The 13,278-nt window shown below is 45.7% G+C and overlaps 1 protein-coding gene across 1 annotated transcript in view; it reads right to left on the reverse strand.

Annotated features, from left to right (window-relative positions):
• Nucleotides 1–13,278, reverse strand: part of Glp2r (glucagon like peptide 2 receptor) — a 52,863-nt gene that overhangs the window by 31,292 nt on the left and 8,293 nt on the right. The window contains exons 4-5 of the mRNA XM_037201268.1: nt 8,833–8,954; nt 1,415–1,521 (exon numbers count right to left, since the gene is read on the reverse strand). Of these exons, the coding sequence (XP_037057163.1) occupies nt 1,415–1,521; nt 8,833–8,954 (229 nt within the window). The remainder of the gene's footprint in view (nt 1–1,414; nt 1,522–8,832; nt 8,955–13,278) is intronic.

The following is a 13,278-nucleotide window of genomic DNA, read 5'->3' on the forward strand; positions in this document are numbered from 1 at the left end:
GAGTGGTGGAGCTGAATTTAAGCCTAGAAATGTGGAGACCAGGGTCTGGCTCACCGAGGCTCAGCTGTCTCTGAGAATTAGAACATTTATCTCAGAGGCCGGGGAAGATCACATCCATTAACTCATATAAAATCATGTAATAGGCGTTCAGAAAAAAATGTCATCTTTAATCACTTCTGCCTGGGGTCTCCCCCTAGCTCCTTGTGCCACTGTGCATCCTCAGTCTGTCTTTCCACCTCTGTGCCTTTGATGCAGCACCTACCCCATCCTGCTTCCTTTCCTCCTGTTGTTACCTTGGCAACTTCCAAATGGAGGTGGGCCCTTGCCTTTTATGATGTATTGCATGCTTTTCCCTGGCTAGACCAGGGGGGTCAAGCAAAGCAGACACTTGCCAAGCCAAGCCCTGATGAATTCACCTCCTGCTGGACCAGATGGTTATATTCTGCTGGCTCGGGCTGGGCACTTAGGGAAAGCGCATGGAGAAAGGGGTTAGTCTATAGTCAGTGGGTACTGGAGGTGGAACTTTCCAAAACTCAAGAGTGTTCTCCAGTAGGTAGATGTCACGGCTGCTCCTGGAGCCAAGGAAGGTCATGAGGGAGACAAATGAGGCCAGATCTAGAACCAGGTGAGCCCAGGTGGGACACTCCACCTCCCATGTCTCCTGTCTTCATACAAGTCTCCTGCATTGGTACTGAATGTCCATTCTGCCATGTTAGACTGACCAGTGCCTCTGACTGAGGAACCTCCTTGGAGGACTCCTGGTGGATTCATAATTGTCTCACTTAGGAGACACCTAAAGCATAGATTAGTAAAATGCACTGGGGCTTTGGATTTTGAAACAGTGCAGAAGACTGATTGGTTGTGACCAATCAGTCACCCAATACCTGTGTGGTCCTAGGCAAGTCATTTCACCTTTCCATAGTTTAGTTAACTCACTTATAAAATAGGACAGCTAACAGTAACCTTCTAAAATTAGAATTAATCTTAAATCAGATGAGAAGGGGAATTACAGGTACTGGCTGCTGGCTGGCGTCCACAGGCCTCATTCAAACCCTTGGTCTACTATGACTTTTCTAGGGGGAAGGAAGGTCTTGTATACAAACAATGGTTCTGGTGGGACTGAGGTTTGCCTGGACTGTGGTGGTAAAGGGTGTGATCAGGAACTTAGGCAAAGACTCAGGAGTCCTACTTCAAGTTCTGTCTGTATATCCAACTGCCTTTCCCACCAATAGGGACTCAATGTCCCTCACTGAAACTTTCTGCCCTCTCATCTGAAAACAGAATGGATGCAACTCAAGCTTCCAGCTCTGACGATCCATGACATCATCCAGAAGACTCTTCTACTGCCTCCTAGTGATGGCCACTGAGCAAGTTACAGGACACATATCTGACCACATGCTGTGGTTCTACTCACCGAAGAAACAAGAAGAGTGTAAGAGCCAGGAAGAGGGAGATGAGAGAGAGGGAGTAGCCCACGGTGTACATCAGCTGCAAGGTGGACAGCAAGGCATAGTGATCCACCTGGATACAGGAAGAGCAGACATGACCACCAGGATGCAGTCTGCAACCCCACCTTCACCCCAGCTCCATGCCCAGAGTTACCAGGGGCCAGGCACAAACCAAGACAATGCTCTGAGTCCCAAGCCTGCTTATAGACCTTTCCTTCCCAACTTTGTTGGTACCCAAATAGGCAGCCCAAACTGCTTGTGGCAACTTCAGAGGCCACCAAGCCCCCATGAGTAAGAGCCCACCTGAGTCTCACCCCATGGCTGGACTCACAGCCCAGCACTCCTTCACCTGGAGTCACTATATCAGAAGGAATTGAATCCTAACAAAGGATGCTGTGGTCAGTTGGGGCTTGTAAATATGATAAATTGTCAGTTTTTAGATGTTAAATCAATGGTTTGATTGCACTCAGTCATGACACTCATTTCTTTCAGCACATTGTTTGGTTTAATTTGGTGATAGCTTGTCTACGTCCATAAAGAATGTTTTGTCTTTGTCAGGTCTGGAGATATCTGTGTGACAGTTATCTCATAGACTGATTGAACAAATGCTGCTTCTTCAACATTCAGGGAAGTTTTATAGAATTTGTAGTAATTTTTCTCTCTTTTTCTTTGAAATTTAATCAGCGTTTGTTTCACAAGTTTTGAGAGCCTGTTAACAGGTAGTGGCTGTTGTTGTTATTATCATCATCATCATCATTACTATGGTATGTACTCTCCTGGTGAATTTACCTCACTATTATGATATTTATTTATTTAGAGGCAGGGTCTTACTATGTAGACCAGGTTGGCCTTGAGCTCACAGAGGCCCACCTGCCTCTATCTTCCAAGTATTGGGATGTGTGCCACCACACCGTTGAAATGGTACTCTATGTCCTGGTGATATTCATTACCCTGAAATCTACTTCGTCTGACAGCAATGTAACAATCTCCCTTCCTTCTAATTAGTATTGGTTTTCAGTTGTGATGCCTTGAACAAGAATGGTCCTCATTGGCCCGCATGGTTGAGTACTTGGGCTAGTAAGTGGAACTACTTGAGAAGGATTGGGGAGTGTGGCCTTGTTGGAAGAGGTGTGTCTCTGGGGTGGGCTTTAAGATTTCAAAAGACTCAAGCCATCCCCAAGATCTCTTTCTCTCTCTACCAACCATTTGCAGACGAGGATGTGAGCTCTCAGCTCTTCCTGCACCATGCCTTTGCTCCACCATCATGGACTCTCACCTTCTGAAACCATAAGCCCCAAACTAAATGTTATCTTCTGTGAGTTGCCTTGGTCATGGTGTTTTATGACAGCAATAACAAAGACAACAACTTACTGTTGTATCTTTTAAAATTTTACCCTGAAGATTTGTATTTGAAGTGACTCTCGTAGAGATACCATCATGCTGACTTTTGCACTATTTTTTTTTTTAACACAAACTGCAATCTACCTGCTTGGGATGTTTAGACCATTTATATTTAATGCTGTTATTTATCTGGCTGGGTTTGAATCCAATGGTCTTTTTCTTTAACTCATATTTTCTTTACCCTCTTCTTTTTCTGTCTTATTTTGAATTGACTGTTCCTTTATTCTCTTTCTGTGATTTAGTGTGCCTTCTTCCAATTTTCTGTGGCTGCTTTGAGGTTTATAGTAAACATTTTTAAATTATTGTAGTCTACCATGAAATAATGCTTTATCATTTGATGCATAATTTAAAAACGTTGCCACTGTACACTGACACATCCTCCATCCTGCCCATTTTGCTATTGCTGCCCTCCATCCATTTACTACAACACATCCCACAGGCTCCCGATACATCATTACTACTTTTGCTTTAACTAGTACTCCATCTTTTGAAATACGATTATCTCTTGTCTATGCCATTGCTATAGTGATCTTTATTCCTCTGTGTGGATCAAAATGTCCACATGGTATGTTTGGTAATCTAGATGCAAAACTTTTTTACTGTGGGTTTTGTTTGTTTGTTTGTTTGTTTTTGCTTTTGAGACAGGGTTTCTCCGTGTAGTTTTGGTGCCTGTCCTGGATCTTACTCTGTAGACCAGGCTGGCCTCGAACTCACAGAGATCTGCCTCTCCCTAAAGGATCTGAGTTCAATTCCCAGCACTCACATCAGGAGGCTCAGAACTTCCGGTAACTCCAGCTCGGGGACAAGGAAGATCTAATGCCTCTAGCCTCAATGGGCACCTGCACTCATGCGCACACAGACTCACAAATATACACATATGTTTTTCAAGTCTTCCATAAATGCCTCTCTGTTTATGACAGCTCTTATCATCACAGCACTTAGGACTGTTCATAAATTGGGACACCAATTGTATCACTATTATTATTATTACTACTATTACTATTTTTATTTTATTTTGTTCTGTGCATGTGTGCACATATGTGTGCATGCATTTGTGATGGCGTATGTGCACATTCATGTGTGTTATGTGAACTAAAGTGCACTCCCCAGCACCTGTGGAAGCCTGATGCCGATGTTGGATGTCTTCCTAGAACACTCTCTGACTTACTTTCTGAAACAAGGTGATCTCTCACAGAGGCTAGAACTACCCAAATGGCAAGGCTGGCTGACCAATGAGTCAAAAAAAAAAAAAAAAAAAAAAAAACCCGTCTTTGCCTCCTCAGTCCTGGGGTTATAGGTGTATGTCCTCAAACTCATTTTTTTTTTTTTTTTTTTTTTTTTTTTATGATAGGGTCTCACTGTGTTGCCCTGGCTGGCCTGGAACTCACAATACAGACCACATGGGCCTTGAACTTACAGAGATCACCTGCCTCTGCCTTCTGAGTGACAAGGAGAAGAAAAGATCTACAAAGAAACCTTCAGATCTGCCAATTAGGTTTGTGGTGTCAACAGCAATATTGCTATCTTAAATTTGAAACTAATACAGGGAAATGGATAGATGCGATTAACAGGGATGAAATCTCACAGTGTCTGAGAGGCATTTTCCGGTTTTTTGGAGATATAGTGAGAGCAGTTATGACCAAACATGAATACATTGCAATCTAGGTGGTAGATATTTTATTATTCTTTTTAACAATTGTATATGTTTGAATATTTCAAGGTAAAATGCCAGAAGATTACAATCAGCTTTTCAAGTGTTAAATTATATTAATAATTTAAATGTATCTCTACAATGAAACATTCCTGTGTCAGAATTTTGTGGCTGTGACAATGTCTATAATAAACAATTGGAAGGAGGAATGGCTGATCTTGACTCACGGTAGGGAGGATGTGAGGAGGCAGGGCAGCTCCTGTCAGGACAGCTAGAAAGCCGGGTGAGCAAATCCTACACTCTCTCCTCTTCCCCTTCCTCCCCACTTTTATCCCACCTGGACTCCCAGCCCATGGGATGGCAGAGCCCGAACTCAGGGTGTGTCCTCCTCCTTTTGTTAGTCCATTCTGACATCTTCACACACATCCTGGAGGTATGCTTGACTAACTTCCTAGGAGATCTCAATCCAGCTGAGTGACAACCAGGCTTAACCATCACAACTATATATTACAAAATTACCCTTGGGCCAGTAAGACGACTCCACACGTAAAGGCGCTTGCCTCCAAGTCTGATCTCAGGGACCCACACAGGGAAAGTGGAGGACTTACTTCCACAAGTTGTCCTCTGATCTCTGTACAAGTGTGTGCCATGGTGTGCATAACACACACACACACACACACACACACACAAATATAAAAATACTTTAGAGTATGCCCTATGCAATTTTATAATTGATAAATGTATAACAATTAAATTCTATATTTGGAAATAGAAAGCCCTCTACATAAGAGTAAAGAAAACAGTCTGAAGTAAGAGAAGAACTGACCCCCATACTATTAAATGGAAATCCATACACAGAGGACTCTGAACACAGTGTTCGCTTATTTGTGGATACCACAGACACAGAGCCAAGAAATGCACTTAACATACATAAGGATTCCCAGCATGCTGTTAGCCGAACATAACATAGTTTGCTTGCCAAAACTCTGAAGGGCAAAAGGTTTACTAACACTGCCCTTTTTTGGGAATAATTTCAGCCCACTCTGTGAAACACAGGTAAACATGGCCAAAAGCTTTTTGTTTTTAAGTATTTGAATTCTTGGAAATACAACTTGCAGAAGGAAGGAAGGAAGAAGGAAGGAAGCAGTATCCTTCTCTCCCACCCCCTCTCTCTGCAGGGGATATTATCTTTGAGATGGGGTGTCTAGGTGAGAGTAGCTTCAGAACTCAAGGCCATCCTGCTTAAGCCTTCCAAGGGCTGCAGTCAGAGGCATGCACCCCTATTGTGCTCACTTTTTGAGAGGCAAATCTCTACTTCATGTTTTTCTACTCACTGACTTGGGGAATGCTGCCAAGCAGACCAAAGTGGGGTTTACATCTGCCAGTGCATCTGACTGCATACAAGAATTACCTGAGGAAATCTAGCAATGGTATTGAGATCTAGACTCCACTGTATACCCTTTGACTCAGAATTCATGAAGTCTTTCATTCAGCATATATTAAGTGTCTACTATCATAAATCCTACTTTGCATACCATTTTGCTAGGGTTTGGGAATGGTATCCAATATGATGGTGACAATTCGATTGTTCTTAATTTGCATCACAAAGAAAGAAGATAAGAAATACACATTATGGGCTTCATCCAAAGTATGAAATTAGCATAACTTAGACATTATGGCATAAGCCAGGTAGTCTTGAGATAAACCTCATGTGTCACTTTAAACCCTTTAAGAGACGGGACCTGTCACACAGTAAAACTGTATAGGGAACACAGAGTCCTACCAACTCAAAACAGGAAATAAGACTCCTGGCTCATCACCCTCTTCCTGTCTCCAGCCTGGCCAGCCCCACCACTCTCCAACCTGCACAGAGATCCTATCAGCACCTGTTCTAAGCTCTGACCCTCTGTTCTTCAATCTACAGTACAGGCAGACTTTGCCTTCTCACCTCCCTAGAGGTCTCCAGACCCACTGCGCCTTCTTCCTCTCTACACAGAAACACTCCAAGTCACCTCTTAAAAGGAGACATGGAGGCGAACCACGATGGTGAGGGATAGGCCGCCACAGGGGAGCAGGGGAAGGCATCCCAAGCGGTGACCAGCAAGCTAAGGGCCCATACTGCAAGAGTGACTTCCCTTAGACTTTCCTATCTCTCCCCGGAAGTGGCAGTCACCCACTCTTTGACCCTGAGTGCGTGCTTTCCCTTCTGCCAAGGACCTTCCTGCTCTCCTCCTTCCTTCTCACCCTCAGTCTCAGACTGGGCAGCCTTCCTTGCCCTGATTCTGCATCAGGGCCCCTTTGCTGTGGCTCTGAGCATCCTATACTTTGTCCTAGCAGTTACTCAACCTGCCTCTAATGCCCCACAAAGCTTCAAGCTCCTTAAAAATCAATGTGCCTGGCTGGTTACCTGTGTCTGCTACCAAAACCTGGCATGAAGGAAGTGCTTCGTTACTGTGTATGGCGTGACCAAAAGGGGTAAGGGGAAGACATGCCCTACACATCTGTCTAATTCCCCAACATCTCCTCCTCTCTCCTACGCTTCCCCTTTACACGTGACCTTGAGGACAAGTGAGCAGGGTTTGGACAAACCAGTAGTAGCTTTAGGAAGAGAGCGGGAGCTCAATGAGAACATAGAAAAGGTATGCTCCGAAGGGGGCTTCAGAATCCAGTGCTGGAAGTGTTAGCACTGAGGACACAGAGACACAGCTCCACGTTGTCACTCTCACTAGCTTAAGGAGTCCCCCCCCCCCAAGCTTCTAGGGACCTCAATTAGCCCCAACCCAGGACTCGGGGCTTTGATGATGAGAGGAATTCCAGGACTAGCCAATACAGTGAAGCAGGGCTGGGGTTTTATTAGAGATATTTTAATACAGGCTTAAGCACAGGGGTTACCACAGAGGTGCTCGGAGGAAGACACACCCGAGAGCAGGCACGGGCTCTCAAGGAGCGAGCACTTAGTTGTCTTAGCTTTGTACACCCTGTTGGTGACTCTGAAGCTCCATCTCAAAAGTCTGTAAAGAATCCTCACATCCTACCCCCTCTTTTGATGAGAGAGATACATGAGATGGCCCCAGAGACACCTTTCCTGGAATTATAATCTGATCAAATAAAATCAGAGGCTCCTAAGGTTTCAGGAGTTTAACACCCGTTCTTTCCCTGAAACTGAGGTTTCTGGTGAGATCTTTTTTAAAAAAATTGCAGGTTCCTGGCTAGCAGGGAAGCAGGGCTGTTATTTATGCTGGAATTATTGCTCCCACTGCTGGCAAAGGCTTCCACCCAATTCCAGAGAGAGGGCCTTCTTTTCCCCACTTCTCATGTCCCCAAGACTCCCCCTGCCTTCCTATCCTGTCTCAGAAGAAAAATGGGTAGAACTGGGCGTTGCCACCCACACCTATAATCACAGCACTCAGGAGGCTGAGGCAGCAGGATCACCAGTTTGGAGCCAACAAGGAGACCAGAAGAAAGAGGACAGGGAGAAAGGGACAGAAGGAGAAAACATGTGGAGGAAGTCTGGAAGGTGACTGGCTCATTTACTCTGCATTTGCTGAGCTGCAGGGGTGGCAGGCTGAGCGGTTCATTCTCTGGATTCTGGGTCCTGGCGACAGAGCATAACTCTTACTTAGAACTTGCTAATGACAGCCAGGACTTCCCTGTGAAATCTATGTCTCTTGAGTGCCCAGAGTCTCACGATGATCCCATGCAGCAAATATGATCCCCAAGGGATGATGTAGGAAGCAGAGGCACCAAGAATGAAATAAATGGTGTAAATTCACAGGCAGTAAAGGAAGAAGCTGGATCCGTGATGAGTCTGGTCCCAGAAACTTATGCTGTGCTGCCTCCCTCTAGGCACACAAGTCCTCAGATGTCACTGGATATGGGCTTTGGAGGCATGCCTAGATAAGGAATAAGCAAGCAAGAGACTACCAAAGAGAGGCAGGGCAATGGGGGGAATCCATGAGGAGTGTGGTAAAGTGGCCACGGGGCTTCTCTGAATGGGGCCATGGGCCATCTCGCTTGCTAGGAGACTGCTGAACTGAAACCCCAATGCTGGGTTGTTTGGGGAAGCTGTTCCAGACACGGGACACACAGCGGGTGCTGAGGCCGGGACGCTTCTGGAAGAGTCCCCTTAAGATGTCATGCTTCATCTCACAGAGAAGTAAATTCTGTGGCTGTCATGGGAGTTGCTGTTTAGGTGATTGCAGACCTTTCCTAGTGGAATCCGGAGGAGATGAGCTTGTGAAATGTCCCGTGTGTGTCCCCCAAAGCTGGCCATCCCCGCGGGTGTCCCAAGTTCTGGTCCCAGGTGCTTTATCAGCAAACCGGTAAACTCACGTTTTGTTTGAAGCTGTGGTTCTCTGCACATTCTGAGTCATCCTGCCAAATAGCCGTGGCGTTCTCTCGCGTCTGCCAAGTCCCCTGAGCCAAGCAGTGTCTGTAGGCCCTTCCTGGGCTCTCTGAAAGTAAACAAGGCTCTAGAGGAAAGGTCAAAACACACAGTCCGTTCCCTGAGCACGCTGGAAGGTCCTCACCCTTAGCTAAGAAGCTGTGGAAAATCCCAGGGAAGAGGGGTTTTCAGTTCTCCGTTTGGGGGCTCATTAGCATTCCTATTGTTTATTTGGGATGGAAAGAACAACACGGAAGCGTCTAGGTTTTGTAACTAACCATGATCCCCTAATGTCCTTAGTGTTTACACATTTCTCCGAAGTTAGAAGGCCCTGTAAGGTACAGTCTACTGGGAGAAGCTGACCTGGGCCCCTGCGCATGCTCAGTGAGTCATCTCTCTCCACTGTCCAAGAGGTGGCGCCATGAAGAAGAGAGAAAGCCATTGGCACAAAGTAGGCAGACTCAGGACTAATACTTGATAAGCCGACTTCTGAGCAGTGTCCTGGATCCAGCTTTGTAGTCTCTGAGTCTTATTGATGTCTTCATCAGGAATCGGGTACAATACTGCTACCTATCCTCTGTGATGTGAAGGAAGATTGTGTGTGTGTGTGTGTGTGCGCGCAGATGATGGGTGAATCACTCAGCCCACATTGAGTTCTTGTCACTTGGCCACATCTACCCTAGAAGCCCCAATAAAGGTTTTCCTACCTGAAGGACCAAGTAGGAGATACAAATGAGATGTGGAAATTTCCCCTAACGGTCTGGTCCAGACCCTGTACTTCCTACACTAACAGTAACTATTGGCCATATTTAACTGATTGTTACCCACCCTACCCAGGAAGCACTTCCTCCTGCCCATCCTGACATCTCAAACAAGTTCCAGCCAAGCTCTTCACCTTCTCCAAATCTGCCCCACTCCAGTGGGTGACAAGCCCATCCTGACATCCCCGAGCCCAGAACCCTAGTCTCTGCTCTCTCTTTCTGCCTCTCGCCCCACCTGCTCCATTAGCGAGTTGTATTAACTTCCACATAGATCCAAGATCTGAACCTACTTTCTACATCCCCCTTTCTACCTAATTAGATATCTTATTTCTTCCCTGGTTTATTGCTAACTCTGCTGATGGTACTGCCCTCACAGCTATGGACAGCCCAGTTGCCATGCTTCAGTTCAAAATCCTCCAAGGGCTTTCTAAGGATAAGTGAGAGCCCTTCTGTGGCCATCCACAAAGGCTTGTAGGAACTGGGCTCCAAACCTCTCTGCCCTTGCCTCATATTGTTTTTCTTCTTCCTTAGCCCCATCTGTGCGTATCATCTCCCCATCTTGGAGGTATGCTCCTCTCCAGCACAGGCCACTGCTTATTATGCGCTCTCTCCCAAACACAACCCCCTTTGGGCTCAAACTCTTAAGTCTTCAATGAGGTATCACTTTGCCGTTGAATCATCTTTCAGCTACCCATGGCCCCCACCCCAATCCTCCCATTCCATCTCCAGCTCCATTGAGTCTACAGTATATCACATCTATACTTACAGAGGATGCCCATGATCATTGTCTGCCCTTCTTCCTACAATGTGAGCCTTAGGAGAGGGATTTTATTCTGGTTTGGTCACTAATAGATCCCGAACATTTAAAAATGGTGGTCAGCACACAATGGGTACTTACTAGATAGGGTTAAATGAAAAGATGACAATAATGCCACTTGGAACCTGTGCTGCCCACGCCAGTCATAATGCTCTGCTGAGGACACAGCTCGAAGTTGAGCTGGGAGAATGCACATGAAAGTGTCATAAACTGTTATAAATGCTAAGACAGAGGCTGTGCATGTATAAGAGAGGATCCAGAAAGACAGGGGTCCGTTGACTTCAGGGGAGAAGCCAGAAGAATTTTTTAGAAGGATGGGAAATTCAAAGTGAGAATTGAAGTTGGACTTGTAAAAAGAGGAGAGGAGAGAGTAGAGCTTTAAGGGGGTATCCTGAAGAGAAGAGGGAACACAGGCATAGGCTATGGACAGTGAAGCCATAATAGGGTGCAGACAGGGTAGCCATCATAGGATGGAGATACCCAGCTATAATGGGGTGGGTACAGTGCAGCCATCATGGTATGAGGACGGTGTAGCCGTGATCCCACACTGGAAGAATGAGTTATGGTCCCAGAGGGAAAGAAAGGAATGCTCATGTCCCTCCTTTGGGCTATGAGGCTAACACCTCTTTTCAATTGCAAAATTGGTATGTTTAACAGGCATGTAGGAACCCAAGCTTGAAACTGCCTTCAAAGAAAGATGTAAAAGACCCTGCACCTCACAAAGGAATGGGCCAAGAGACAAAGAACTCTGCCAGGGCTGGAACAGGTAGGGAATCTCACACCCACCATCCTGTAAGACCCTGAGACTTTTCAAAAATAGAGGGTTTTAAGACATAATCTCTACCCTACCTTGCTCTGGCCTGAATTGAATAAAAAGCCCTCTATAACAGGGAACAGAGATAGTGGAGGCTACCTAGAGCTGAATCACCTCCCTCCAAAAAAGGATGGCTGAGCTGTCTGTTAGATAGATGTATCTTCTGACTGTTTCCTACAAGTTGTAAGTCACCACAGTCATGGTGTTGAGGAAATTGGATCTTTCCTGCCAACCCGAGCTGGGCCAAATTGTAAGTCAATCTACTTCCCTTTTATAATTTCTAGTTCCTAATTTCTTTTGGAAACCATGGAAACTGAGGCAGTGGGTAAGGACCGAAATGTCTGGTAACAACCGCTGAACAGATGGACGAGCCTAGGAGCTCTTCATTTTGGCTGCAGGGGAAGAGAGAAAGCAGGACAGGATGCCACAGAAGGTCAGCAGGGCCAGGTTGCAGAAGGTCACAAATGCCATTCGTGGTTCTCAAGATGGGGAGCCAACAGTGGCTGGCATTTTATAAAGCTTTATAGGAGGTGGTGGCAGGGGGTAAGATCTGAGGCGGGGGGCAATAAGGATACCAGGAAGCAGCTAGATGAGATGAGGCTGCTGAGCTACCACAGCACCATGGGGGAGGAAATGGAAGAGAACCAGGTACCCACCAGATGATGCGGAGTTAACACAGGGCCAGGGGGAACAGGAGGCCACGCCTAATGGGGAAAGAGGAGGCTCCTGCATTTGTTTCTCCTAATCTATTTCCCACTTCCTTCTGTCCCTCAGTTTCTGTCCCGTCTGATGTAGCTATTCTACCTCCAATACTTTCTCTAAACTTTTATTTTTCTCTCCAATTTCTGACTCTGCTTGAACCCAAACCAATGCCACCTCTTTCTGTGGACTGTTCTGGTAGCTCCCACACTCTCCTTCATAATCCCCCCTCTGCGTCTGCCAGTTCAAGAGCCCATGCTGTAAATGATGACTTCCCAAACTGGATTTCTCTTGTGCCCCTCTCATGCCTTGACGCCTTCTGTGGCTCTGGGTCATTCTCCTCTGCCCTACAGTGCACTACGGTTTCCTTCACAATCAGCACCCAGCCTCGCTGGTCAGGTCTAGATCCCAGACAACCCATCCGTCCATCATCTGACTCCCTCTGTGCATCATAAACTCATTTCTATAATCCCATCTCAAAGAATTCATTTGCACCTCTTGATATTTGGGATGATTCTTTTCCAAACCCTTCCATTGCCTCCATGTTCTTTTTTGGACTTTAGAAATCCATTTGGATTCTAAAATTGAATGTTAAAAAAAATGTTGAATGAGAGTCAGTTCCCATGTTTTATAAACCATATTCCATTTAGCACACTCCAGCAACTAAAACCCCAAATTAACTTCTTTGTAGCCTTGGGTTTAGGACCACATTTTTTCCCTAGGTGGAATGAATCTGGACTTTTCAGCTACTGGGAAGGAGCAAGAAGATGGTAGAGCTAGATGGTAGGTTGTGTCTGTCCATGCACCGTGGATGACCTTGTAGTATATGGAGATCTGAATGATGTTAAGGGCAGCAAGGGTTTCAACCTTGGGACTCCGCTTCAGCTCTTACTTCTGAAGTGCTTACTAGGTTCAAGCTCTGTCAAAATGATCTTGAGAGTCAATTCACTTTACAGAAGGCTGTAAAGTGAATTGACTCTCAAGCCTCTGACTTCCAGGCTGCCAATTTCATAGCCAGTGTTCTTCCTGTCTCTCTTGGAGCTGGTTGCCATGAGGACTGTCTTCTTGAACCTTCTAGACCTCTCTGAGCCCAGAAAGCTCTTTAGTACCATCCCTTGGAATTCAGAGCCCAGAAGTCAGACTCAGTCCCTCTGTTCTGTTGGGGGATGTTCCTGGAGACCCCAAGGCTGTGGTTTCCCTGTCTAGAAAGTTGTTGAATTCTCCATCCAAGTTCCATGCTCTGACAACACCAATTTAATGATACTTTTTTCAAAGCTGATGTAAAGAAAGGCTTGAAATTATC

Source organism: Peromyscus leucopus, chromosome 8b, assembly GCF_004664715.2.
Source record: "Peromyscus leucopus breed LL Stock chromosome 8b, UCI_PerLeu_2.1, whole genome shotgun sequence".
NCBI classification, from domain to species: Eukaryota; Metazoa; Chordata; class Mammalia; order Rodentia; family Cricetidae; genus Peromyscus; species Peromyscus leucopus.